The sequence below is a fragment of the Suncus etruscus genome, chromosome 1 (assembly GCF_024139225.1).
Source record: "Suncus etruscus isolate mSunEtr1 chromosome 1, mSunEtr1.pri.cur, whole genome shotgun sequence".
Lineage (NCBI taxonomy): Eukaryota > Metazoa > Chordata > Mammalia > Eulipotyphla > Soricidae > Suncus > Suncus etruscus.
The window spans coordinates 177,210,133-177,237,579 of NC_064848.1; the positions used below are offsets into that span (position 1 = coordinate 177,210,133).

The 27,447-nt window shown below is 36.7% G+C and overlaps 1 protein-coding gene across 1 annotated transcript in view; it reads right to left on the reverse strand.

The window, feature by feature from the left end:
- The window catches only part of ANKFN1 (ankyrin repeat and fibronectin type III domain containing 1), a 203,420-nt gene that overhangs the window by 159,572 nt on the left and 16,401 nt on the right, over positions 1 to 27,447 (reverse strand). The window contains exons 2-3 of the mRNA XM_049772771.1: positions 21,537 to 21,738; positions 10,229 to 10,439 (exon numbers count right to left, since the gene is read on the reverse strand). Of these exons, the coding sequence (XP_049628728.1) occupies positions 10,229 to 10,439; positions 21,537 to 21,722 (397 nt within the window). The 5' untranslated portion in view covers positions 21,723 to 21,738. The remainder of the gene's footprint in view (positions 1 to 10,228; positions 10,440 to 21,536; positions 21,739 to 27,447) is intronic.

Below are 27,447 nucleotides of genomic sequence, written 5' to 3' on the forward strand. Positions count from 1 at the left end.
AGTAACCCCTGAGCACTGCCAGGTGTGGCCCCAAAAAAAAGAGATTGAAAATATTCCAAAAGCAGAGGATATAACCAATATAAAGGCTCTCTGGAAAGACAGTGTGACAGTGTGATGTGATCAAACCTTGGAATGTGGGCTGGTGGGGATGCATGCCATGGGTGAGGAGTGGCGAAGGATGAACAGTATGAGATTTGGCTTGAATAGCATATTTTTTAGCCAGACTAAGGATTTGTATGCTTATGTTAAGGAAGCAAGTAAAAATATCTGGGGATTCATTTCAGGGACTTGCCCGTGGCTTCAAATCTTTTGTCCTTTGGGGGAAAATTTGAATTCAGGAAACCTCTTTAAATCATTTGAACCGATTCTCGTGAACATGGGGGTGATGACGCTTAGGAAATACTGTTTTGGAACAAAAATCAGGTGTGACTCTAGGAACGAGTCAGATTTTCTCATAAACCAGCTCTGAGGACAAGTCCAAAAGTGTTTAGAGCAATGGCAGCACTGTTGGAGAGAGTGTGGGGTCTCCCATGAGGATCATGTTAAAGGATAACATTTGTTTGGATTGTAGACTTTCTGGTGTGTTTGTTTACTTAAAGCCAGCCTCATTAGTTTATAGTCACACCTCTCAGACGTAGCCTGAACCAGTCCCAGCACCAACACAAACCCTAGACTATGCCAGAAACTAGTGGTGCATCCTGACAAGTCTGCCAAAATTGTTACATTGGTGCCTGTGCTCCACTCAGATGGCAGCTACTCTGCACTAGCATTGTAAGAAATAACTAATCATAATTAAGTGGGGTGAGCTTTCCCAGGTCTATATAAAATATCTTAAAGGGAAGACTTCATAAAGCAGGGAATAGAGGAGAGAGGGAAAGAAGTAGGGAGAGAAAGAGAGAAAAAGAGAAGACTAGAAGAGAGTAATACAGATGAAGAAAAGGGCAGAACATGAAAAATTAGGTAACTTCTATTATTTTTACTGATGCAAATTATTATTCAACTGTGTTAAAAATTTAAAAACCAATCAGGCTATGTCTAGAACCAAATTCCACAATAATGAATACTAATAATAGCACTTACAAAAGGAATTTTGAAGGTATATCACTGAAAGACTACTTCAAGGTTTCTTCCACATGTCATGTGCACAGACTACCAGCCATTATATATATAATGAGTATATATTAACCATTATATATATATTATATATATATATTATATATAACCATTATATAGTTACCATTAACCATTTTATATATAAAATATATCAATATATTAATAACTATATAAGCATATATAAGTATATACTTATTCTTTGTTAATAATTATATATTTAACAAAGAATAATTATATACTTATGTATAAGTGTGTATATATACATATATATGTATATGTATATATATATACATTCTGAACTTGAGATCTGCAATTTATAGCAAAAAAGGCAGGGCTTGAAATTTCAACTAAGTTTTTCTGACCACCTACCAGGGGTCCTCAAACTTTTTAAACAGGGGGCCAGTTCACTGTCCTTCAGAATTTTGGAGGGCCAGATTATAGTAAAAACAAAAATTATGAACAAATTTCTATGCACACTGCATATATCTTATTTAGAAGTAAAGAAACAAAATGGGAATAAATACAGCCTGCGGGCCGTAGTATGAGGACCATTGAGTCCTACACTATAACTTGAGTCAAAAAATGAGAGAAAATTTATGTCCATGACCATATTTGTATATGGGTAGGCATTAAAAAGGAATTACTTTCATTAATAATGACTGTTTAAAAGTCCTAAATGATGCCAAATAAATAGCAGCCTCAGGAAGGTAAGGGCCTCATTGGTGATGAACAAATTCTTACTGGAGACTGTTGGACTGTGACTTGAGGGTGGGGATAGGATGTTAGTCATAATATAGGAGAAGTTTATGTGTGTGGATTTTCATTTAAGTGGATTTTCAGATAGCTGTGGTTCAGTTGAGAATGAATAATTATTACTGGGATACTGAGTTTGTGAAATGATTATAGCATAGCCCCCATGTAATCTAAGGTGCTTCAATATGTTAAATATACTAGTTCTTGTCTCTATGGAATGAGTATTGGCATTTCTTGACTAAATGTTGGAAATCAGGTAAGTCTGTATCAATATAAAGAGAATAACTCATCTTCTAAATAGGTTGGGGTTCTATATACATATTTAACTTAGGCAGTGAACAAAATTGTCTGACCAATTCTAGCATTTTTCCCATCAATAAAGAAATGTACATGGTTAAGTTTCAAACATGCCTGTAAATAACATATTTAAATAAGTCAGTGATTGAAGAGCTTAAGGCAAAGAGGCAGGCTTCACCACTGACTTAGTAGTCAAGCCTCTAAATTCTCAGATGACCCAGCAATCCATCTTTTTGCCTGGCATCTACCCTCAAAACACAAAAACATTTAATTTAGAAGTCATATGCAGATCTATGTTCACTACAGGGCTTAAGATAGTCAGATTATGGAAACGTCCAACAACAGAATAAAGATGTGTTGGAACATATACAAAATGGAAAACTATGCAGCTATAAGAAAAGATAAAATCATGCAATTTGCTGCAAAAATGAATGAAACTGGAAAGTATCATAGTAAGCAAAGTAATTCAGAAGGAGAATATCAAATACCAGATAACCTCATTCTTCTGTGCAATATAAGCAGGCAAAAGCAATAGTTCATATAGAATGATGACAAAACCTTGTTCTGGCATCACAAAACTGATTAACAAGCTATGTGTGGAGAGTAAGTGGAATGGGGGAAGAATGAACTGGAGGGGAAAAGGGACTTTCTCCAGTGGGAGAAGATATGGGCACTTTAGTGGTGAAGGGCAATAATTTATTACATCTATACCATAAAACATTATAACTTAACAATTTTATATAAAATATAATAGTCTTTGATTCCTGAAATGAAATATGAAGATTTACAGTGGACAGAGTTGTGTAGTAATCTTTGATTAACACTTTGAAAAGAGGACTGGACTCGTTTATAGGAGACTATACATCTGGGAAAGGGAAAACAGAAAATAAATATTAAGTGTTGAAGTGATAGGAAGTGATAGGGTAGGATGCTTGAATTGAAGTGAGAGGATAGACTGCTTGTCTTTTTTATTTGGGGGAGGCACACCCAGTGACGCGCAGGGGTTACTCCTGGCTATGCGCTCAGAAATTGCTCCAGGTTTGGGGGAACCATATGAGACACTGGGGATCAAACCGTGGTCTGTCCTAGGCTAGCTCAGGCAGGGCAGACACCTTACCATTCTGCACCACCACTCTGGCCCCTGGATGCTTGTCTTTTATTTAGCAATCCTGGTTTGATCCAAGGCATCCCAAATGACCCCTGAGCACCTCCAGGAGTATTTCCTGAGTGCAGAGCCAGGAACAACTCCCCGTTCATTGTCTGGTATGATAACCCCTCCCCCCAGAAAAAAAGGAAAAGAAAAAAGAAAAAAATAAAGAAAATCAAGCTGCATGCTGCTTTGAAATACTTGACCTATTAGAAGAGGAGCAAATGAAAAGTCTGAGAAGAGACTGAGCATCCACTGTGTGAATAATAAGAATTTTCCTCACAAATACTGAAGCACTTAATACAGAACTGGGTTCAAATCCTGACTCTATTAGCTTTAAAACACTGGGTAAATTATGTGAAGGTTTTTTTTTTTTTTTGGTTTTGGGTCACACCCGGTGACACTCAGGGGTTACTCCTGGCTTTGCATTCAGAAATCACCTCAAGCAGGCTCAGGGAACCATATGGATACCAAGAATCGAACCACCTTCTGTCTTGGGTTGGCCTCGTGCAAGGCAAATGCCCTACCACTGTGCCATCTCTCCAGCCCCACGTTATATTTTTTTTCTTATTTCAGTTTCCACAATGGTCAAAATGAGGAGACAAAACTCTCCTCTCACATGCCAATAAAGAGGTTCAAGTGAGGTGGTACGAGCAAAAACATTTTTGTGGTATGTAAAACAAACTGAGCACTTAAGTTCTCATTAGTTTTCTTCTCTTATATCCTGCTTCTGCAGCTTCTGAGAAACACTTTGTAGCAGGTGTTTGCTCATCTGGTACTGACCTACAGACTGTGGACTTTCTCATGGGCTGGCTCAAACTCATACCTAGAAGCAATTCTATTTTCTTTGTATGTGTACTTTCTTTGTACTTGATATGTAAAATGGATGAAAAATTCCCCCAATACTGATTGCGTTCTTAATCCTGCCTCTACCAAAATGATGCCTGAATGCTTTGAGCAGAACAAATAGACCACAGCATTTTGTTCAACAGAAACCGGGGAAAGATGTAAAATGTCTACTTGCTGCAGCTTTCTAGAGTTGCTCTTTGTAATGGCAATAAGTTTGTACAGATGGATTTTCAGTAGCGGAGCACAACACACCTGGGCTCGTGTATTTGACCTCATTCATTTGATCAGGTAGATAGATGACCTTTAGTCATGGACCTAAACTCTTACATCTACAAATTCCTCCTCTTTGAAATGAAGTTGAATCTCATCCTACAGATCTGGTGTGAAATCTGCAGAGAATATGTATAAAAATTTTGTAGAGAATCAAACTTTTTCCTTTGCCCTTTTTGCACTCAGGGCAGTATATGGATGGTATTTATCTTTCTGATTTCACTGATTGCTTAAGCACAGGTGACTTGAGTGACACATTTTCTGTAGGCAAAGACTTAACTTCATCTCTTACCTTGATTTACAACTTTGAGATGATAGTGTGGTTATCATTCTAGAGAGAAGGAGGAAAAACCAAGAGATCTGGAAGAACTTTGTTTTGGGTATAACAAGATATTTTGTACTTATATTCTTTTATAAAGATTTAATTATACACAGGGGATTTGGGGGAGAGATTGGAAGTCTTACTGGTTTGACAGAAAATGCAGGGTTCTTTGTATCATCTCAGGTAAATAGGACTAATGTTTCATCCAGCCTAGTGCAGGCAACAGCTGAATGAATGGTCTCCTTGTTCCTATAGAATGAGGTTCAGTATGCATTTTGTGTTCAGACCTCTGATTCTCTCTCCACCACTCTCTCACTAGATCTTTGGAACAGACATTATTGCAGCAAAATAAGAGGGTAGCAAATGTGTCTTTTCCAGCTATGTCTACCTTTAACTTGCTCTTCCCTCTAAATTCTAGAGTTCTACTTATAAAACGAGAATGGCACTTTGATATTTGACAATAGATCTTATTGAAGATCCTCAAATTCTACTGAACCTAAATCCCTGCTCTCTTGGACTTAGAAGTTTTCAAATAAAGGGTTTTCTGATATTAGGATCAGCCTCTGAAGCTAGTCTTTGGCAGTGGGAAATGGAAAATTGAGGAGAGATGAGATCTTTAAATAAAATGTTCTGTTTTTCTTTCATTCTTTTGGGTCTCATCACTTGGAAGTAAACAAATCAGTATTCGGGAGCCTAATAGTTTGATGAGTATATCAAAAAAACTGAAGTATAAAAAACTGAAGTTCTCGGCCATTTTGGGTAATTGGATCAAAGAGGGTTTTTTAAAATTTTATTTAATTTTATTTTTTATCAAGGGTAATGTAGTACTTCATTAGATCTGGTTATGAATTTGGGGATGAAAATGTTGTAAAATTGATTGTGTAATGGGGTACACAACTCTACATACACTGTAAATAGAATTATATACTTTAAGTGGGTGAACTGTATGGCATGGAAATTATATCTTACTGAAGATACTGAAAATATATTCAGATATTTGGAACTGGAGAGCCACATTTTAAGCAAAGCAAATGAGCTAAAGAGCAAATAATACTAAATAATCTCACTTGTCTTCGAAACATAGAGATGCAAAACAAGAAAACAGTATTGAGCAATGACAAATCTATCTTGGGCTATAAAACCTACCAATAAATATTGGGGAGATAGGTGTGAGGCAATAAAGATCAGATCAGGAGTAACATTAGGAAAGTGATGGTGGGTCATGGGCACTTTGGTTTTGGTGGTGTGTAGTAACTTTGCACATCAATACTATAAAGTTAAATATCATTGAAAACATTTTACCCAAACTAAAACAAAAATACAAAATACATCCAGAATTTCACTCCTACTCCATATTACCACCACATTGGCTCGAGCAACTGACATCTATTTTTTGTTTGTTTGTTTGTTTGTTTTTTGGCCACATCCGGTGATGCTCAGGGGTTACTCCTGGGTATGCGCTCAGAAGTCGCTCCTGGCATGGGGGACCATATGAGACATGGAGAGTTGAACTGTGGTCTGTCCTAGACTAGCGCGAGCAACACAGATGCCTTACTGCTTTCACCACTCCAGCCCCACACCTATTTTTTTTTTTAACTACTAAACTCACATAGCCTCTTTACCCCTTTTTCTAATTTCCCCATTTCCTTGTAACCATTTGTTCTCCACAGAGCACTGTAATAATGTAAAGTAGCATATGCCATTCACCTTCTTGACAGCTCCCGCATTTTCACATCATACTATTTCCCATCATACTATGGTGCTTGATGAGCTAGACCTGCTAACTTTTCTCTCAATGATCACTTTCCATGGTCACTTTTTTTTTTCTAGTCTCGGCATTTTTTTTGTCCTTCAGATGCCAATTTCATTTCTGCCTGTTTAGTTACCATTCTACAGGCTTTTATTCTGCCCACAATTTTGCCCTTCATGCTTCTGATGGCTAATTTACTGCAGCAGAGATATTTTTCTTGCTCAACTTAATTTTTTTAATTGCTTTATTTAAGAGCACTGTGGTTATAAGTTTTTATTGTTGGTTTTCAGTCATACAATGTGCATTGCACTGTCTTTCATCATTGCACCCTTCCCATCACCGATGTCTCCCATTTCCTTCCCACCCACAACTCCCTTACCCCAGCTTTGCTCTAGGGTAGGTAATTTGCTTCTCTCTCTCATTCTTATTCTATCACACCCTCTCTTTCCTTTTTGACACTGTGGTTTGCACTGTTAATGGAGGGGTGCCTTGCCTGTTAGTTTCTCCACTGTCAGCGCTGAGTTATTGTCCAGAGTGACCCGTTCCAACTATCCTTGCTCTAGTAGACCCTTCTCTAGCTAAATTCACTGCTCTTTGTGGCAAGCTTTCTATCCTGGGCTAGATCTTTTGACCTTTCTCTCTATTGTCTCCGTGTATTATTACTGTTGTGTATGTAAATATTTTAGGGGATTACTATGTTACTCACCCTAAACTGATTGGTGATTGTGCCCTACCCTAGGGTATGACCTGGCATTCTGCCCCCACCCTAGGGTAGTACCTGATTCTGCTTCCACCATTGGTTGGTATCTGATCCCACCATTGGGTGGTACCTGATTCTGGTGGATAAAAACAAGAGTCTGTGAAAGGCCAGGGCTTTTTGGCTGGAACGGAAGCTGAGTCTTTGGACTTCAGTTTTGTCCTCTGAATAAAGCGAATATTTCCACGAGCCTGACTGTCTGCGAGCTGTTTACCCGCCGTTTCACCTCAGAACCGTGGGCTAGACAGGGTGGCAGACGCGTGCTCCGAGCTGGAAGAAAAAGGCCTCATCCTCCATCCCACCATCAGTCAACATCTTCAGGGGCTGACTTGCTATAATTACCACACTATCTCGTTTTTCTTATAATTCACAAATAAGTGAGATTATTCTATGTCTATTCCTTTCCCTCTGACTTACTTTACTCAGCATAATAGTCTCCATGTCCATTCATGTATAAGCAAATTTCATAACTTTATTTTTTCCTAATGGCTGCATAGTATTCCATTGTATAGATATAACACAGTTTCATTAGCCACTCATCTGTTGTTGGGAACCTGGGTTGTTTCTATTCTGGGTATTGTAAATAGTGTTGGAACGAACATAGAAGATATCTTTGTATTGTGATTTTGTGTTCCTAGGGTATATTCCTAGGAGTGATACTGCTGGATGTCCAGATTGCTTTCCAAAAAAGCTGGACTATATGGATTCCCACCAACAGTGAATGAGATTCCTTTTCTTTTCGCATCCACACCAAAACTGATTATTCTGATTATTCTTGTTTTATGTTATCTGTGGTGTGAGATAATATCTCATTGTTGTTTTGATTTGCATCTCCCTGATGATGAGGATCAGTTTTACATGCCCTTTCACCACATGTATTTCTTCTTTGAGAAAATATCTGTTCATTCCTTCTCCTCAGTTTTTGGTGGTGTTAGATTATTTTATTGTTAAATTAATTAGGTTAGATTTTTTTTATTGTTAAGACATAATATTTATATCTTAAGATATTAATCTCTTATCTGAATGGTATTGGGTGAACAATTTCTCCCATTTTGTGGGTAGCCTTTGTAATGTAGCTCCATTTGTTTATGTTTGCTTCCATTTGCTTGGCCAGTGATGTTTTATTGTTGAAGATGCCTTTAGCTTCAATGTCATGGAGTGTTTGCCTATGTTTTTTTCTATATACCTTGTGGTTTTAGGTCTGATATCTATATCTTTAATCTATTTTAATTTGACCTTTGTGCCTCGTGTTAAAGAGAGATTTAAGTTTATTTTTTTCATGTAGATGACAAGTTTTCTCAGTACCACTTGTGGAAGAGGCATTCTTCATTCCACTTTGCATTTCTCTGTATTTCTTGACAATTTATCAAAAATTAATTGATATTGGGGCTAGAGAGATAGCACAGCAGCAGGGTGTTTGCCTTGCATGCAGCCGATACAGGACTGACAGTGGCATCCCATATAGTCCCATATAATCTCTGTGCCCATATAGTCTCTGTGCCTGCCAGGACCGATTTCTGAGCACAGAGCCAGAAGTAACCTCTGAGCGCCACTGAGTGTGACTCCAAACCCAAAAATTAATTGTTTTTAAACCTGTGGATCCATCTCTGGATATTAAATTTTATTCCATTGATCTAAGAGTCTGTCTTTATTCCATTACTATGCTGTTTTAATCTCCATTTCTTTGTGTCCTCTTTTATTTCTAAAAGCAGTGTTTTACAGTTTTCTTTATATAGCACTTTCACCTCTTCAGTTAAGCTGACTCTAATGTATTTGATTTTCTGAGGCACAATTGTGAATGAGATTATTTTTAATGTATTTTTATCTTTCACTATTTTGTATAAAAAGCCTAAATTTTTTGCATATTAACATTGTAGCTTGCCACTTCACTACAAAAATCTATTATTTCTAGAAGCTTTGTGTAGAGTCTTTAGGATGTTCTAGATATAGTATTATGTCATCTGCAAACAATGAGTGCTTCACTTCTTACTTTACTATATGGATTCCCTTGGTGTCTTTCATGCCTAATTGCTATGGCAAGTACTCCAGTACTATACTGAATAGAAGTGGTGATAGAGGGCAAATTTGTCTTGTTCCAAATCTTAGAGGAAAGACTTTTAGTTTTTCCCCATGAGTATAATGTTTGCATTATGAAAAACAGCTTTGACAATATTGAGAAAAATTCTTTCAATTCACATCTTATTGAGAGTTTTTAATCATGAATGAGTGCTGGACGTTTTTAAATACTTTCTCAGCATTCATTAATATAATCATATAATTTTTATTGATATGGTATATTATATTGATTGACTTGCTTATGTTAAAGCATGCTTGCAACCCTGGAATGAATCCTACTTGGTCATAGAACTCAACCCTATTTAAAATAGTATATTTTTCAGTATCTAGTTACTCAATTTTCTTCATGGTCATTCATCACCATCAAAGCTTATTTCTTTGTTGTATTTACTTGCTTATATAAGTTTCTATTCATTAGCATGCAAGTTCTATGAGAACATGGGTTTTTGTCTTGTTCACTACTGCATGTGTAGAATGAAAATGAATAAATCAAGGGACCAAAACAACTAGAGATACAAAGATACTATCATATATATATATCCTCATTAATTTTTAATGTATACTTTTTATTTATTCTATAATCTCATTTGAACCTCCTAACACATTTTAAAGATTAGGTCAATTCTCAGTGATGTGCATGTGTGTTTGTGTGTGTGGTGGGGGAATACCTTGAAATATTATTTTAAAAACCACTTGGTATTTTCCATTTAGAAAGTATCTGAATACTTACACTAATAAACTATCACCTATTGCATGAAATTTCAAGAAAACATACAAATAATTATAAAGTCTATAACTTAGCAAACTACTTCTATGCTAAAATCAACAAGATTATGCTAAAATATGGGTATTCATGCTATAATAGTACAAGTTTTTATTGTCAGGTTTACTTACAGTGTGGGCTTTCTTGGGCACCTGTCCTCAGAAGAATCTTAGCAATGGGCACATTGTTGGTCATGATGGCAATATCCAGGGGTGTCAATCCCTCACTGTTTGGTGTGTTGAGATCTAATTCTTCTGGTGTATATTGATATAGAAGGATTTGCACAGCATCTATGTCTTGCTGTTCAACTGCTTCAAACATAGCTTCATTGCCCTGGAAGTTCTACAGGAGAAGAAAAGCACATTTTTTTAAACTAGAGTGGAATGATTTAGCAGTTATAACATTTAAATATAAAAGTTATAAAGATTGTAACAGTAACATATTCCAAGGTATTCAAAGTAAACATGATGTGCCATATATCATTTTTTTAAAATTTTTTTTAATATCATTGATTACAAACATGTTTGTGGTTGGGTTTCAGTCATGTAAAGAACACCCCCCTTCACCAGTGCAACATTCTCATTATCAGTGTACCAGATCTCCCTCCTCCCCACCCTACCCTGCCTGTACTCTAGACAGGCTTTCTACTTTTCATATTCATTCACATTGTTATGATAGTTCTCAATGTAGTAATTTCACTAACTGCATTCATCATTCTTTGTGGTAAGCTTCATGTAGAGAGCTGGAACTTCCAGCCCTCCTCTCTTTTGTCTTTGAAAATTACTGCAAGAATGTCTTTTATTTTCCTTAAAACCCATAGAATAGTGAGACTATTCTGCATCTATCTCTCTCCTTCTGACCTATTTCACTCAGCAAAATAGATTCCATATACATCCATGTATAGGAAAATGTCATGACGTCATCTCTCCTGACGGCTGCATAATATTCCATCATGTATATGTACCACAGATTCTTTAGCCATTCATCTGTTGAAGGGCATCTTAGTTGTTTCCAGAGCCTGCTATTGTGAATAGTGCTGCAATAAATATAGGTGTGAGGAAGGGATTTTTGAATTGTGTTCTTGTGTTCCTAAGGTATATCCCTAGGAGTGATATAGCTGAGTCGAATAGGAGCTCAATTTCCAGTTTTTGAAGGAATCTCCATATCGCTTTCCATAAAGGTTGGACTAGGTGGCATTCCCACCAGCAGTGGATAAGAGTTCCTTTCTATTCACATCCCCATCAGCACCGCTTGTTCTCATTCTTTGTGATGTGTGCTAATCTCTGTGGTGTGAGGTGGTACTTCATAGTTGTTTTGATTTGCATCTCCCTGATGATTAGCGATGTGGAACTATTTTTCATGTGCCTTTTGGCAATTTGTACTGTATTTTCCAGCGTATAAGATGACTTTTGAAACAAAAAAAAAGTCAACCGAAAATCGGGGGTCGTCTTATATGCCGAGTACATCCCGAAAAATGTTTCAATATGCCGCTAAACGAAAATTGTCTGAATATTGCCACAAAATGAATTTTCCAACTCTATCCTGCATCAATCACTGCAAGGCTGCTCGGACCGCCTCTCTAACTCAGCCAATCCAAACAGGCTTTTGATGCATGCAAATTAGACAATGTCCTGCACCCGAATCTACACTGTCAAAAGCCTGCTCAGATTGGTCAGAGTCAGAGAGGAAGTCTATTAGAGTATAACCTTTGCACCCTTGCTTGTTGTGATTGGCTCACTGTGGTACATCAGCACAGGAACATTCTGTCTGATACAGCGAATATAGGCCTAAACCTATGTTTTAACTGCAAAATTAGGGGGTCGTCTTATACGCCCGGTCATCTTATATGCCGAAAAATATTGTTGCATGAAATAATTAACGATGTGGCTGGATGGCGATGGATGGTGAAGGATTTCTTTCTGCCATCCCAGGCCACGTGGCTCAGCAACCCCATGAACCGGCGAGTTCCAGGCCCAGGTGAAACGCGAAATCACTCACTCACAGGCAGGCATTAGGAACCATCAGCTTTATTCATGCCCTAGCCACCACGTGTGTGTGGCCTATCTCATAACCTTTTAAGCATTCAGCCATTCCAGGCTACCCTGCATCTAAACTCTTTCAGCCATCTTCCTCAGAGCGCCCAGCAGGGCCAAAAGGCAAAGACCCTTAATCCCCTGGCTTCCGGGTTTATCTACCTATTCCAAGACCCCTCCCAGGAATGGGCCGGGTCTTGCAGATAAGGTCACACCTATTATCCGGTTCCCAAGACCCCTCCCAGAAATGGGTGGGTCTCAGATAGGTACCCTACATTTCCTCCTTTTTTGAAATATAAAAAGAGCCTTTTGTAATTTTGACTCCACCTTTAGCCAAAGGTGGGTTAATATTTTCATGCAGCAACGTAATAAAGTGAAAATTAATATACCAGCCCTTTTTAAAAACATAATATTTTTGCAAAATATCCTTCACCATCCATTGCCATCCAGCCACATCGTTAATTATTTCATGCAACAAATGGCGCTCCGAACTTTGACCTGAATCCTGGACCCAAGAAAACAGCAATGATGGTGAGATTTCTGCTTTTCAGTTTCATTTGGGCTTTTTTCAGTTGCGGTGAGCCCAAAACCTTGGGCTACCACGTGAAGCCATTTTCAAAGATGGCCAACACCCCATCTGGGGGCTCAAAGGCCATTAAAACAAGAGAGGTGGAAGCTTGCATCACCTCCAGCCCAGGCCCAGGCCTAGAACTGAAACTTTGTTACAAGAAACAAAAACCTTGGCCTGTACAAAAACTGATTAAAAGCTTAAATTGGAAACGGAGGAGAAAAAAGACTATTGAAAATGGACTAATTTTCTGAGAATGACCTTTGGCTTGAATTTGAATTTCGACTTTGGAAATTTCGAACTGAACTTTTAGTTTAAATCACTTGAAACTCTGAACATCCAAAAGCGCCCTGTGAAGATGTGGGCCATAAGCTGCTTCCAAAGTGCGCCCGAAGGAAAGAAAAGGCAGTGGTGAAGCCCGTCCAGCATCAAAGAAGCGGCGAAAAGCTCCAAGCGGAGGCTCGGCTCCACCCTCCAAATCTCAAAAGTGAAATGGCTCGAGCGAACTGGCGTGCACAAAGTTTACAGAAGCCACATGGTGAGATCAGCGTGGAACAAATTAATCATCTGGACTTATAATTTTAGGTGTAGGGACTAAGCGGGTAGTCATATATTTCACTCATAGTTGGTAATGGGATAAGTTTTAGTAATAGTTGGTAATGGGATAAGTTTTAGTGAGTTAGTGGTTAAAAAAAAGGGAGGTAATACAGCTTAGCCCATTTAAACATCTAATTTCTAACCACCTGCATCTTTGTCTTAGTCATTTTCTTTATAATTTAAATGTGTTTTGTTGTCTTTCATAGTTAATAATTTCAATTGCAAAATGTTTTACTGTGTATTTTAATGTACTTAGCCTGTTTTTAAAATGTATGTTAAGCATTTATGCTGTAGTACTTGTGTATAGAAAAGGTTTTTAGGAACAAAAAGTTCCCCCAATATAGTTTAAAAGTATAGGAACATGAAAGTTCCGGAATAGTGCTTGGTAAAAAAGCATTAATAGAATTTTAGGTTACAAGTGTATAGTATATTTTGCAACAATGTTATGTTTTTGAAAAGGGCTGGTATATTAATTTTCACTTTATTACGTTGTTGTATAAAAATATTAACACACCTTTGGCTAACGGTGGAGTCAAAATTACAAAAAGGGTCTTTATATTTCAGAAAGGGGGGAAATGTAGTGTACCCAAAACCCACCCATTTCTGGGAGGGGTCTTGGGAACTGGATAGTAGGTGTAACCCTACCTGCAAGACCCGGCTCATTCCTGGGAGGTTCCTGGGACGGGTCTTGGAAAGAATAGATAAACCTCTGAGCCAGGGGATTCGCCCTTTTGCCGTTCCTCTCTTTGCCCGGTTGGGCTCCCTGGCTTTTGGACCTTGGCCCTTTGGCTCTTTGGGCCGCATGGAGCCCAAAGGGAAGATGGCTGAAAAGAGGATAAGATGCAGGGCAAACCTAGAATGGCTGAATGCTTAAAAGGTTATGAGATAGGCCACACACGTGGTGGCTAGGGCCTGAATAAAGATGATTCTTCCTGAAGCCTGCCTGTGAGTGAGTGATTTTGCGTTTCACCTGGGCCTGGGACTCACCGGCTGAATGGGGTTGTGAAGCCACGTGGCCTGGAATGGCATCCATCACCATCCAGCCCCATCCAGCTCCATCTTTAATTATGTATTACAACAAAATATGATATTCCTTTTTTGTCAAAGTGTCTGTCCATTTCTTCTCCTTATTTTTATATGGGATTAGATGTTTTTATCTTGTAAAGTTCTGTCAGTGACTTGTATATTTTGGATATTAACCCCTTATCTGATGGGTATTGGGTGAATAGTTTCTCCTACTCAGTGTATGGCTCTTGTATCCTGGGCACGATTGCTTTGAGGTACAGAAGCTTCACATCATAATATATTCCCATCTGTTTATTTCTGCTTCCACTTGTTTGAAGAGTGCAGTTTCCTCCTTGAAGATGCCTTTAGTCTCAATGTCATGGAGTGTTTTACCTATATACCTTATGTTCTATATACCTTATAGTATTAAGTCTGATATCAAGGTCTTTAGTACATTTGGTTTTTACCTTCGTGCATGATATTAACTGGAGGTCTTTTTTTGCAAGTGGCTAACCAGTTCTGCCAACACCACTTGCTGAAGAGGCTTTCCCTGCTCTATTTAGGATTTCTTGCTCCTTTATCAAAATTAGGTGATTGTAAGTCTGGGAAACATTCTCTGAGTACTCAAGCCTATTCCACTGATCTGAGGGTCTATTTTTATTCCAATATAATGCTGTTTTGATAACTATTGCTTTGTAATACAGTTTAAAGCTGAGGAAAGTGATGCCTCTCATATTTTTTTCCCAAGGAGTGCTTTAGCTATTCGAGGGTGTTTATTGTTCCAAATGAATTTCAAAAGTGTTTGGTCCATTTCTTTCAAGAATGAGAATGGGTATCTTTAGAGGGATCACATTAAATCTGTATAATGCTTTGGGGAGTATTGCCATTTTAATTATGTTAATCCTGCCAATCCATGAGCAGGGTATGTATTTCTATTTCCTAGTGTCTTCTCATTTCTTGGAGCAGTTTTATAGTTTTCTTTGTATAGATCCTTCATGTCTTTGGTCAAGTTAACTTCAACATATTTGATTTTATGTGGCATTAGTGTGAATAGGGTTGTTTTCTTAATGTTCATTTTTTCCCTATCATGATTGGTGTATAAAAAGGCCATTGATTTCTGTGTGTTAATTTTGTAGCCTGCCACATTGCTATATGAATCTATTGTTTCTAGAAGCTTTTTGGTAGAGTTTTAGGGTTTTCTAAGTAGAGTATCATGTCATTTACAAAGAATGAGAGCTTGACTTTTTTCTTTTATATCTGGATTCCCTTGATATTTTTTCTTGCCTAATCGCTATAGCAAGTATTTCCGGTACTATGTTGAAGAGGAGTGGTGAAAGAGCCTTGTCTTGTACCAGAATTTAGAGGGAAGGCTTTTAGTTTTTCTCCATTGAGAATAATATTTGCCATTATCTTGTGGTAGACGGCCTTAACTATATTGAGAAATGTTCCTTTCATTCCCATCTTGCTGAGAGTTTTTATCAAGAATGTGTTGGACCTTATAAAATTCTTTCTCTGCGTCTATTGATATGATCATGTGATTTTTATTTTTCTTGTTGTTGATGTTGTGCATTATCTTGATAGATTTATGGATGTTAAATCATCCTGCATTCCTGAGATGAAACCTACTTGATCGTAGTGAATGATCTTCTTGATGAGGCATTGGCTCCTATTTGCCAGGATTTTGTTGAGGATCTTTGCATCTGTCTTCATCAGGGATATTGGTCTGTAATTTTCTTTTTTTGGCAGCATCTCTGTCTGGTTTTGGTATCAAGGTGATGTTGGCTTCATAAAAGCTGTTCAGAAGTGTTCCCATTTTTTCAATTTCATGAAAGAGCCTGGCTAGGATTGGTAGTAGTTTCTCTTGAACAGTTTGAAAGAATTAATTAGTGAATCCATCTGCACCTGGGCTTTTGATTTGGGGCATATATTTGATTACCGTTTGAATTTCCTCAATAGTGATGGGGGTGTTTAGATATGCTACATCCTCCATACTCAAACGTGGAAGGTTATAAGAGTCAAAGAATTTATCCATTTCTTCCAGGTTCTCATGTTTAGTGACATAGAGTTTCTCAAAGTAGTCTCTTATTACCCTTTGAATCTCTGCAATATCTGTCGTGATCTCCCCCTTTTCATTTCTCATATGGGTTATCACGTTTCTTTCTCTCTTTCTTTGTGAGTTTTGCCAATGGTCAATCAATCTTGTTTATTTTTTCAAAAAACCAAGTTCTACTTTCGTTAATCCTTTGGGTTTTTTTGGGGGGGGGTTCCACTTCATTGATTTCTGCACTAAGCTTTGTTATTTCCTTCTGTCTCCTATTTTTGGTTCCTTCTGTTGATCATTTTCTAATTTTATAAGCAGCATCATTAAGCTGTTCAGGTATGCCCCTTCTTCCTTCCTGATTGTGCTTGCAAAGCTATATATTTTCTTCTCAAGACTGCTTTTGCTATGTCCCATAGATTCTGATAGTTTTTGTCTTCATTGTCATTTGTTTCCAGGAAAGTTTTGATTTCCTCTTTGATTTCATCTCAGACCCACTGGTTGTTCAGTAGTAGGCTGTTTAATTTCCAGTTGTTAAAGTTTTTATTCTGTAGTTTTGTAGTTCACATCTGATTTAAGAGCCTTGTGGTCAGCAAAGGTAGCCTGCAAAATTTCTATCCTCTTGATTTTATGATTCTATCCTCTTTATTTTTATCCTCTTGATATATATATATGTATATATACATATATATACATATATATATGTATATATATGTATATATACATATATATACATATATATGTATATATATATATACACACACATACACTAGTTCTCTTTCTTCCATTTCTCTTTTCAGGGCTAGTATATTTTTGTTAGGTTTCAGTCTGGTTGACCTATCAAGTGTTGACAGGGCCATGTTGAGGTCTCCCATAATTGTTGTGTTGTTATTTATGTCTTCTTTCAAATTTGTCAATGATTGTATTAGATAATTTGCTGGTCTCTCATTGGGTTTATATACGTTTAGCAGTCTGATTTCTTCCTGTTGCACATATCCCTTGATTAGTACAAATTGTCCATCTTTGTTCCTTACAACTTTTCTGAGTCTAAAGTTGGTGTCATCAGATATTAAAATGGCCACCTCAGCTTTTTTAAGGGTGTTGTTTGCTTAGATAATTTTTCTCCATCCTTTGATTTTGAGTCTATGTTTGTTCTGACTATTCATGTTTGTTTCTTATAGGCAGCAGAGGGTTAGGTTCATCTTTTGATCCATTTCACCACTTTGTGTCTCTTAATTGGTGCATTTAGTCCATTGACGGTGAGGGAAATGATTGTCATAGGATTTAATGTCATCTTTGTGTATAAGTGTGATGTGTTTCTTGGTATGTCTTGTCTTAAAGTAGACTTTCAGTTTTTCCTTAAAGGCTGGTTTTGCATCTGTGAAGTTTCTGAGCTGTTACTTATCTGTGAAGCTAAGTATTCTTCCTTCAAACCTGAACATGAGTTGGGCTGGGTGCAGTATTCTAGGTGAGGCATACATTTTACTGAGTCTTGTCACAATTTCCCACCACTGTCTTCTGCCCTTGAGAGTTTCCTTTGACATGTCTGCTGTAAGTCTTAAAGATGCTCTTTTGAAAGGAATTTCCCTTTTTGATCTTGCTGCTTTCCGTATTCTATCTATATCCATGAGATCTGTCATTGTAACTATGATGTATCTTGGGTGTTTTTCTTTGGGTCTCTTTTAGCTGGTATTCTTCGGGCATGCAGGATTTGATTTCATGCAGTCTTTAGCTCTGGAAGTTTCTCTGTGATGATGTTTTTGACTGTTGACTCTTTCTGGTATTTTCTTCCTGGGACTCTGGGACTCCAATGATTCTTATGTTATTTCTGCTGAGTTTATCAAAGACTTCTATTTTCATCTGTTCACATTCCTTGAGTACTTTTTCCATTGTCTGATCATTTGCCTTGAGATTATTTTCCAATCTCTTCTGCTGTATGGAGTTGTTCTGCATTTGATCTTCTAGTTCACTGATTCTGTCTTCAGCTGCTGTTTCCCTGTTGGAGAGGCTGTCCATTGAGTTTTTCAGTTGAGCTACTGTGTTTTTCAGATCTGTTATTTCAGTTTGGAGTTTTCTGATTTCTGAATTTGTGTTCTGTTCAGCTAGAGCTATGTTTTCTTTGATTTCCATGAGGATCTTCCATATTTCTATTCTAAACTCCTTATCTGAGAGGTTGATCAGATGGTTCCAGGAGACAGTTGTTTTTTCCCCTTATACTCTGAAGAGAGCTTCAGGAGGTCAGAGAAAAGAAATACGCAAAGCCAAAAGGTCCCTTCAGCTTTTCCCAGTCTCTAATCTCACAGTAGGGTGGAATCTCTCCATCATTTCTAATAGGTATTAAATAGATTGGTATTTTGACATGCATTGTGTCAATATAAAATAACATAGCAAGTATATGTAAATAACAGGAAAAATATTCCCTTTGTTCAAAACAAGTTCAATAGGCCATTAAAAGGTATTCTATAAAGAATATAGGCTTGTCTGATTTCTGAAGACAAGTACCATATAACCATATAAAACCAAGTACCATATAATTTTACTTTAAGACTACACTTAGAATCTTGATATTTTTAACATGATACAACTATGACTTTTTAAAAGTGAGAAACATGGCATGCCTCAAATGTTTATTTCTCATTACATTTTTTTTTGTTTTTTTGGGCCACACCCGGTGATGCTCAGGGGCTACTCTTGGCTATGCACTCAGAAGTTGCTCCTGGCTTTGGGGACCATATGGGATGCCGGGGGATCGAACCACGGTCCGTCCTAGGCTAGCACTGGCAAGGCAGACACTTTACCTCTAGCACCACCACGCCGGCCCTTATTTCTCATTGCATTTTAAAATCATTCTTTTGAATAATGCTTTGCATAAAAAGATTTGGAAAATGTTAGCATGGGTGATTTTATAAAGTAACAAGTAGTTTTCATTTTGACCAATTTGGAACTGAGAGGATGCTCTCTCTGATTCTTTCAATGCATCTTCTTCCCTCGCTTTCTATCCCATGTCTATACCTTTGCTCAGAAATTGCATTTCTTGCTTGGTACCCCACAACATAACTGCTATAATCTGTTCAAGTCTTCTCCTGTTGGTACTCCATGTTGATACAAGAATATTCTTTCTAAGATATAAAATATATATATTTTTTTTGGTTTTTGGTCCACACCTGGTGTTGCTCAGGGATTACTCCTGGCTGTCTGCTCAGAAATAGCTCCTGGCAGGCACGGGGGACCATATGGGACACTGGGATTCGAACCAACCACCTTTGGTCCTGGATCGGCTGCTTGCAAGGCAAATGCCACTGTGCTATCTCTCCGGGCCTAAGATATAAAATCTTACATATATCTTCCCTATTTACAAATTAGTAATACCTCCATACTGTCTGTAGGTTAATTCCAAACTTCTTGATTCCTTTGTATTAAATTCCTATTTAGTAATCCAGCACCCAATCACTCAGAACCTGGTATTTCTCGGCCCTCATGTGAAAGGTTCAAGAGAGTGGTGTTCAGGGAAGGTTTAAGTTGGCTGGGTAGCAAACTACCTGGGAGGGCCAGAAGTTGGGTTATTTGTCAAATATAAATCACCTACAGAAAAACAATAGCTAAAGATATGATTCCTTTGAAAAGTTCGTTCAGAGCATTAATAGTAAACAAAGAAGAAAACTCTTGAATTATTAATATATATTTCTATTGTTACAGAAGACTAACACATATATTATCATCTACACATCTGTCTAGTATCTTCTCTATGTGTTGTTTGGTCTTTCAAATGTTGAAATACCATTGATCCTAACCCAACATAGTGATGGCCTGATTAAAACATGGAAGATCATTAGTGACAAAATATTTAGGTTGGCAAGTCTTATTTTCAGTCTCATCAAGAGTTAGATCTGTCAAAGGTCAATTTAGCTGAGTACATAACACATGATTGGAATGCGGAGAAAATACAAGGCTATTATGTAAATGATTATTTTGAAAATGGGAATCCAGGGGATAGAACTATTTTGGTATGCAGCAATTTTTGCTACAGAACAGTGTTGAACGGAAAAGTGTTCTGTTGACAATCTGCCAAATAGATGAGTCTCTGATGCTAAGCCATAATTCAGCCACAACCACACCTTCCTGGAAGATGAGTTTGAAATAAAAAAACAAATGAGAGCAAAGTTCAATACTGTGCTGTCCATGGTTGTGTATTTGTTCATAGTTCTAAGTATGTCTAATTTCTTATGAACCATATTTGCTTTCAATCTAAAGTTATTTCTTCCTCTATGTTTTTGTTGGCAAATTCTAGCAATGAAAGGGTAGGGTCCATTACTGTCTTAAGCTAAAACAAATGGTTCCACTACCCTCTGCAGAAATACTCTAGCCAAACATGATAATATAAAATCCCTATATGTTACAATATAAGAAATGACTAGCTAAGAATGTCTGTAACATCCTCAGTACTACACTTTATTATAATGTAATTATTTCATCTATGGCATCTTTTAAAGGTCAGAATATTTTGTAACAGAAAATGTCCATTACTTTCAACAGATGATATATTTTTCAGATAGCAAATAGTAGAATGACTGCATTTTCTTTTCTTCCTTGATTGGGAATTTAGGGGCAAATTATATGATAAATTTTAGATAGTATATTTGTGTAGTGTTTGGTCTGCTTGTCTTCCATCCCATTATTTTATTTTGCTGCTGTTTTCTTTGCCACTCTCTTCTTGTTTTCTTTATATTTCTAATCCTCTATATCTCCAGTATCTCATTATTTCCCTTTTTATAATAGCTGTATGTTTTTGGCTTATGTTATGCTTTGAATGGCTTTACCTGTAGTACACATTATAAATAATAAAAGGCTCTTGTTCATAATTCAGGAATCAAATGTACATTAAGTTCTTCAAAAAGCCTATTTAGTTTCTAGTCCATATTATCAAAGTTCTAGTTTGTGGTAGTTTCTTGCTACAGAAAGAAAAGTTCATGGGAAAAATTCAACAGAGAGAAATTAGAAAGAAAAGAAAAAAAATCAAATTCAATACTCAAACTTTGGCTAACTCTCTGGATACGTGCAGCTCCTGTCTTTCCGACTTTCTGTATTCTTCAAATTGTAACTGTCAGATTCTGAAGCAAACATGGATCATCTTAGGATAGTATTAAATCCAAGCACAACAGAGACTCAAACCAAGACAAGAATAAGAAGAATTTTATTACCACTGAGGTCTTTCGGAGACTCAGCCTGTCAGTCCTTGTTCTGAAATAGGCTTCATCAAATGACGAGTGACTCCCCTTCAACTTCTCGGAAAGATTCCTGTATAGGCGTTTGGCAGCATTAGGAGAGGATGGAGCACTATGTTTTTTGGATTGAGAAAGATGTAAGTTCTGCATTTGTTGTGTCATTTTCACCTGGAAATTCCTAAAAAAGAGGAAAACCTGATATTGTATCATTTACAGAACATAATAATTTTGTCATCTCCAGTAAGCTTCTGGAACCTATAAAATATTATAGTTGGAAGGAATCTTAGAGATCATTTAATCCATAATCTACCTAAGAAAGTTAAAACACAGGGAAGGTAGCAGCTTGTTTATGAGCTCAAACCTAATTGTGGCACGAGTGAAATTGCAATCTCTAATTAAAATGTACATATACATCTATATAAAAATAATGTATATGGCATAAACTTCTACATAAATACTTGGCTCTCCTCAATTTGAAACACTTCAATTTTATTACCTAATGAGTCTGTTATGTTCTTGATAATATGTACTGGAATTATTCACTTATGTCCTAGATTTTGCCCTCTATTGGATGTATATGAGTGTGATTGCTACCTGTAGATCCCTTTTATTCAGAGGTGTAAAAACGGGCCTGTTGTCTGAGACTTGATGAACTATCTCCATGCTTGAGGGATTGGGGATGGGAGGATTTGAGAAATTTGCTTTCCGAGATCCATCCCCTCTCAGCCCAGAAGCCCCAAAATGTGAGTGTCTGTCTTTCAGGGCATGTGTGCCTGGCTTTCTCCAAGATGTGCCTGTCTTATCAATGGATTTCTTCTTAAAGAAATGATCAGCAAGGTCATACCTGAAGACAGTTTCCAGGATGACAGCCATGCCATTTCGAAAATATTTCATCATTATGTTGGATAGTGCTATTGAAATACTGATGCCACTAAGATTAAAGCTATCTGGCATGGTACAGCTCATTTTTATTTTAAGTTCAAACTCAAGGTTCCATTACTCTCTAGAGAAATATCCTTTCAGGCATAGTAATATTGTACCCTCATTTAAAAAATTCTTCATAAGGGCCAATATAAGAAAATATGATTATATATGAGTATATAAACCAACTGTTACTTTATATTTTCCACTGTGACAGATCTTATAGGCCAGAGAATTTGTAATAGCAAATACTTATTTCTTTCAACAGATTATGCTTTCTGTTATTAGCTAATAGATGCTAAAGCATGTACATGTTTGAGAGAAAGTCTTCTTAAAATTTACAACCATAACCCCTTTTCACCAGAGAAATGAACCATGGGTGAGCACTGTCATAACATCTCATATTCATAACATGTTTTATTTTAAATTAATATTTGTTCATTGCAAGATCCAAAATATTTTAATTGCTCTCATTTTTTGTGACCCCATATGGGGTTGTGGTCTCCTGTTTAAAAAGTTAGGTATCAGATAAACACATGCATAAATTAAAAAATTGACCAAAGCAGTAATGTGCAAAGCTTCTCTGCTTGTGGCAGACTCTGGTATACTGGGCTCAGGTCTCTGGAGCATGCTGCTGCCTTTTCATCACCTTTCCTCTTTTTGAATGCAATCTTCTACTTATAATGCTGTCAAATCTACCTTCTAGTCATGTCCAATTCTTGAATTTTTGTAGATCAATGGAGTCCATGATATAATATCATATAGAATCTTTTTATTGATAACCATCTTTCATAGGGCTGACTTTGATAACTTCCCACTTCCTATGAGATAAAATCTAAATGTTTTATGTTCATATACAGGTGCTTACCTCTCTATCTTTATCTCTTCCTTTATCTCTAATTTTTGTGCTTCAGACTTTCTGATTTTCATAGAATGTCCTAAATATTTCACTCATTCATTGTACAAACTGTGTTTCATATATTGTAAATCTATCTGTGGCTCATGACCTAGGAAATAATTGCTGAGTTTAAAATTTATGCTCAAGAGGTCTCCTACACCCAACAAGCAAACTGAAATATTTCTTTATTCATTCACTTAATATTTGTTTATTATTAAAATTATTTTATTGGATTACACTGTTTCCTTGCCTTTTTAAATCTAGACTATATGTCTCAAAAACTGCCAACAATTAATTTTCATATCACAAGTATATACCTAAAATGTGCTTGTAAAAACAGGCATCAGATAAAAATATATTTGAGATTAGGATATAAATTGTTATTAATCCATCTAATGACTATGTGATTTTTGGAGAAGTTATTTAACATGTATAATTTAATTTTCTTTATTTTAAAATGGGGACAATAATCACATTTACATATTAAGGTTGTGATAATTTGGTGAGCTAATGCATGCAAAGAGACTGGAATATAGGAAGACTCATGGCAGCTTTCATATGTTTCTAGATTACCCTCAACAAATACTTCAAATTAAATTAATGCACATATTCTACCAAATATGACATACTCAGGAGCTACCCAAAAAGCTCACTTCATCCTTTTGCCTCATATTGGATTATGTGTCTACAAGCCCCAAGTAACCTTGACTTACTTTTATTTTAATAAATGGAAATTCAGAAAATCAAACCTAAAGCAAACTTCTAAAAAAAAGAAAAACAAAACAAAACAAAACACCCAAATGGAAATTCACCTTCATTACATTTCTCAATGTCATTAGACCCATTTTATGCCTTGTTTCCATTTTCCTTCAAGACCAAAAGACTTCCAAGTGTCTTCCAAGGTCATACTCGTATTAGTCATGTCTATTAGGCTCTACTCTGTTTTAGCTAAATGGCACATTTATATTGGGGAGGAGGATATAAAGCACTGTCTGTAGGGTGTGTGTTTATGTTTTCAGAAACATTTAATGATCTCTAATTTACACAAAAGCAGAAATGGAAGTTTAGGTGATCTAACATCTTTCCTTTTCCATCCAAAAGTACTTTGATGCAATAACTATTGCATTTTATTTATTTTGTTTCTGTCTTCTCAAACTTCCAGACTGACATGAAAACTGGCTCAAATGGGGATTGCCTTAACCTCTTTCTTTCTCCCTTCTGTCTCTAGGATTCTTTTTTCAGCATTTATGCCCCAGTTCAAGCCATCTGTCTATCTCCATGATTATCGTTCCAAAAATAACTCCACATTCTTTTGTATCTCTAACAGTGTCCTGAAGTCCAGAAAATAAATTCTTGTCAATTGATCAAATTCCAGTAACTTGCCCTCTAACTAAAGACACCTACCCACATGGCCCTTTTTTGTCTTTGCTCATCTCCCATCTGTTCCTTTCAGTCAAAATAGGTGAACTTTCACTTCTCTTTGATTTCCTTCTCATACTGTCCCAGCTGTCTCTTCCTTCCAGGCCATCCTATAATATGTTTTTGTACTTGTAGATTTCACCTCACATTATACTTTCCTTTTCACCTTCTATATTTAAAATTCCATCTGATGAGAAAACTTAAGAAACTCAACCTTTTTTTTTTTTTTGGTCACACCCAGAAGTGATCAGTGTGATCTCTCATGTCTCTGTGCTCAGAAATCATTCTTAGCAGGCTCAAGGGACCAGATGAGATGCTGGGGATCGAATCTGGGACAGCCACATGCACTGCAAATGCCCTACCTGCTGTGCTATTGCTCTGGCTCCAGAAACTCAAGTTTTTAGGATTTGCTTCCATAAACATGTATATTTCTTCCAACGAATTGGGCTCTCACACTTTTACCCTTATGGGAAGGAACAAGTACTTGCTAGGTAGTATAGTTTTAGCTTTAGAATTCAACAGACCAAAAACTGAACCATAATTTTTGTTAATTACAGTCTCATGGCTTTGGGGAATTTATTAAAATATTTTAATTTTTAATTTAAAAACTATGAAATCACAGTTATTGATTATATTTAATCACAATATATTGATTATATTGAAACCAAATTATTCATAGTTGAGTTTTACACATACAATATTTTAGCACCATTCATGTCACCAAATCTCACCATTCATGTCAATCTCCCTTCACCAATATTCCTAGAGACCACCCCATATCTTACCTAGTTAAACATAACAGGCACTTTTTAAGTTTGGTTGTTAAAGTTTGGGACTCATGATTTCAGTGTTGTTGATATCATAGTTTATATGTTTAATTCTATACTTCCTTAGCACCACCAATGTACCTGAATTCCCTTGATGCTTGTCCTCCATTATTTCACATTTAACTATGTATCCAAAAGTCAATAATAATGAACTTTTACAGGCCTGGCAAGATAGCCCAGCGTTGCATGCGGAAGGATGGTGGTTCGAATCCTGGCATCCCATATGGTCCCCCAAGCCTGCCAGGAGCAATTTCTGAGCATAGAGCCAGGAGTAACCCCTAAGCACTGCCAGGTGTGATCCAAACACCAAAAAAAGAAAATGAAATTTTACAGAGTTGAGAAGATTAAACATACTCTGTTTGGTACATAATGATACAGAGCATTATTATTATTAAGGTTGCATCAAATTTTCTTAACACAGAGATATAAACATATATTATAATCATTCAATAGTATTCTTGTTTTGTTATATTTTTTTCAAATATTTTATGCACTGATGATTTTGAGTAGTTTTGATTTTGAATTAAAAGTTACAGTATATTGAGACTGGAGTGACAAGGCACTTGCCTTGCTTGTGACTGACCAGGGTTCAGTGCCCAACACTCCATGTGGTCCCCCAAGTCACACAAGAAGTGATCTTTGCACATAGAGTCAGGGAAAATCCCTGGACACCATCAGCTTTGACCCCAAAACATAAAAGAGATAGCAAAGAAAAGAATAAGTATAGCAACTTATAATCAAACAGGAATAGAAAGTAGAACTTGAAACTATCATAGGATTGAGAAGAGTAATATGTGTTAAAAAAGCATTTAAGAATGAAACAGAATTAAAACATAAAAATATAAATGGTTACAGTTCTTATCCCTGCCAAAGGCCAAGAGTGAATACATCCGTGAAAATACTATAGTCAAATAATTTTCTTTTTCTAATAAAAAATAAAAATCTTCAATTGAAACTTTGTAAAAGCTATTTAAAGTGATCCACCTTACAAAAGGATTAAAAACCAGGCCAAAGTGGGGGTATACCAGAAGGGCATTTGCATCGTATATTGCTAACCCAGGTTCTGTTCCTAGAGTTTTATATGGCCTCCCAGTCCTTACCAGGAGTAACCCCTTAGCTCCAAGCCAAAAGTAAGTACTAAAATGTTGTGTAATACCCCCTTCATAAAATAAAGACCTGTAGGAATAGTATGTCTGTAGAAATTACAAAATAAAGACTTCTAAATTTTGGATTTTTCATAAAGATACTGAAAACATTAGCAAACTATGTCATAGTCAGGGCTGGAGAGGGACAGTAGGTGGGTAGTTTGCCTTAAATATTGCAGACCCTTTTGATCTTTGGGCCAGCACTGCAAATAGTCATCCACCAGGAATGATCCCAGAGCACAGAGTCCAGAATAATCGTAGAGCACTGCTATATGCAGGATGCTCCCTATCCCCTTCCAAAAAGAAATTCTAAATTAACTTTCTAAAAGTACTGGAAATCAACCAGTTTTTATTCCCCAGAAAGATAATTTAGTAGAAAAAGTAGATTATTTTGTAATAACTGAGATTTGTGGCATTAAGAAATTTGCTGGATTTCTATCATCTCCAGCTTTGTGGTAGCCTGGAAAACAAATAGCATATGATCATAGTAAAAACCATATTCTGGCAACCACTGAATAGTGCAGAATGGTGCTGGTGTTTCTTCAGAACCCCACTTTGAGGGATTCCTGTAAGACCCCAATCATAATATTTTTTTATTTAGCCTGACTCAACATCACTAAGTGCAAAGAAGCTTTTCTTCTTGGGCATTTGTCAAAAGGAAACATCAGCTATTATTT